This window comes from Cebus imitator, unplaced genomic scaffold (assembly GCF_001604975.1).
Source record: "Cebus imitator isolate Cc_AM_T3 unplaced genomic scaffold, Cebus_imitator-1.0 Scaffold18, whole genome shotgun sequence".
NCBI lineage: Eukaryota > Metazoa > Chordata > Mammalia > Primates > Cebidae > Cebus > Cebus imitator.
Window position 1 is genome coordinate 4,917,334 of NW_016107333.1, and position 2,645 is coordinate 4,919,978.

At 52.4% G+C, this 2,645-nt stretch overlaps 1 protein-coding gene across 2 annotated transcripts in view; it reads left to right on the forward strand.

Annotated features, from left to right (window-relative positions):
• SOGA1 (suppressor of glucose, autophagy associated 1) overlaps positions 1–2,645 on the forward strand; it is a 91,037-nt gene that overhangs the window by 34,594 nt on the left and 53,798 nt on the right. For both annotated transcript variants that reach the window (XM_017512448.2, XM_017512457.2), the window contains exon 3: positions 316–474. In XM_017512448.2, the coding sequence (XP_017367937.1) occupies positions 316–474 (159 nt within the window). The remainder of the gene's footprint in view (positions 1–315; positions 475–2,645) is intronic.

Sequence of the window (2,645 nt, forward strand, 5' to 3'; positions counted from 1 at the left end):
AAAAAAAAAAAAAAAAATGCCCCAGGGAAATGAAAAGGCATTCCTGTGAACCGGGTCTTCCCAGCTTTCTGAGGCTGTACCATGATTCAGACACTGGGAGCTTGTGGTGCCTGGGGTTTGGGTTTTGGTTCTACTGCTTCCCTCATGAGTTTCTTGGTCTCTTCATGCCTCAGTTTGCTGGTTTGCAGCGTGGCAGTGATGCGACAGGAGCCTGCCTGTCTCTGGGGTTGCTCTGCTGCCAAAGTGGGGTGGTCAGTGGGCCTCGCAGTGGGGGCTCCCCTCGGCCTGCTCACATCCTTCTGTCTCCCTGCACAGGTCTCTAAGGACATCTCCATGCGGCTGCATAAGGAGCTCGAGGTGGTGGAGAAGAAACGGGCACGGCTGGAGGCGGAGAACGAGGAGCTTCGGCAGCGTCTCATCGAGACCGAGCTGGCTAAGCAGGTGCTGCAGACAGAGCTGGAGCGGCCAAGAGAGGTGAGGGCTTCGTGCATCCAGCAGGGCCAGCCTAGGGCAGGCAGGTCCATGTAAAACCCCCAAACTAGTGTCTCTGTGAACCTCCGCTTGTGGGAAATGGGTAGCTTATGTCTCCCTGGCAAGGTTGTTTATTCATTCATCCTCCAGCATGCATTTCCTGAGCATCTACTGTGTAAATTGTGTGCGAGACACTATGAACAAAATATACTCAAGTTTCTGTCCTCAGGGAGCTCACAGGCTAACAAGAGAGTCATTCATCAAAGAACCATAGCCACAGTGGGAGGATTAACTGAGAAAACATGCAACAGTGTCAGGCATGGGGTTCAGCCCTCTGTGCCTCAGTTTCCTTACCTATAAAATGGAGCAGTGGTATCCTGAGTCATTGTGAGGACCAACACAAATAACGCCTGTGGAGTGGCTGCAAGAGACCGCCAGGTCTGGCCCAGTGTGGTGGTTCACGCCTATAATCCCATCACTTAGAGAGGTCGAGGCAGGCGGATCACGAGGTCAGGAATTCAAGACCAGCCTCGCCAACATGGTGAAACCCCAAATCTACTAAAAATACAAAAGTTAGCCAGGCATGATGGAGGGCACCTGTAATTCCATCTACTTGGGAGGCTGAGGCAGAGAATTGCTTGAACTGGGAGGTGGAAGTTGCAGTGAGCTGAGATTTGAGCCACTGCACTCCAGCCTGGGCGACAGAGCAAGACTCTATCTCACAGACACACAAAAAAGGCTGCCAGTTCCTGCCATTTGGTGTGAAGTGTGAAGTCAGTGCTGGGGTTGGGTCTCAGGCCAGTGTCTCTGGGGTACTAGGTGCTTCCTGAATGTGACCCCTGGACACCATCCTCTCTGTCTTTGCTCATGCCAGTTCCTCCTCCTGGCAGACCTTCTCCTCCTGTTGTGTGTTGGGTATACAGCGTGTTATAGGCCCTGCTTGACAGTTTATCTCAAACATTTTCATGCCAACAAGGTTGCAGTCATGCCCATTTTGTGGATGACCAAACAGCCCCTAGAGAGGGAGGGATGACCTCAAGGTTATGCAGGGCTCAAGGGGTTCTGCAGAATGCAGACTGGAAGCCATCAGCCTAGGTGTCCCTTAAAAGCTGGAATCCCTGGAATAGGTCTGTGTTCTAAAAAGCCTGGGGTGGCTTCTGGCCCTAGAGGCAGAGCTAGGCCTTAGCTCTCTGGCTGCTATGATGTATGAGGATCTACTAGGGCACACTCCTTGCTGCAGGCACTTTCTGTTGCCTCCCCTGAGGGCAAGCCTGTCAGTGTCCCTGGACTGAGACACCACAGCCCGAGGTCAGAACCATCCTCCAGCCATCCTTCCCACTGGGCATGTTGGCGTGATGTGCCAATGCCCTCTCAGTGTGCAGGAAGAGGAGGCATCTGCTGCTAAGCGTGGCTAGCCCTCTCCTTTCATACAGCTGCCCACCTGCCATGGACTGGCCCATAACACAGAGCACCATCTTCACATCATCTTGCTGCTTTCACCCTTGATAGTGAAAAGGGGAGACAATTTCTGAAAGCACTTTAAGCTTATGGTACAAATGATGAAACTGAGGCCCCAAGAAGAACAGCTTGCCTGAGTTCACCCAGCCTCTCCTTAGCAGAGATGTGGCTGGAACCCTAAAGCCACTTCCCCTCTCTAAGTCTCAGTTTCTTTATCTGTGACATCAGGATAAGCAAACAAACAAACGAACAAAAGGCTGCATGGTGGCTCACACCTATAATCCCAGCACTTTGGGAGGCCAAGGTGGGCAGATCTCCAGCCTGCCAGCATCCCTGGACTGAGACAGCACAGCCCGAGGCCAGAACAGTCCTCCAGCCATCCTTCACACTGGGCATATAGGACTTGAGACCAGCCTGGCCTACATAGCAAAACCCTGTCTCTCTAAAGAATGCAAAAATTAGCTGGGTGTGGTGGTACCTACCTGTAGTCCCAGCTACTCAGGAGGTGGAGGTTGCAGTGAGGTGAGATCGTACCACTGCACTCCAGCCTGGGAGACAGAGCAAGACCCTGTCTCAAAAAAAAAAGGGGGAGAGCCAAGTGCAGTGGCTCATGCCTGTAATCCCAGCACTTTTGGAGGCCGAGGTGGGTGGATCACCTGAGGTCAGGAGTTTGAGACCAGGCTAGCCAACATGGTGAAAAAACATCTCTATTAAAA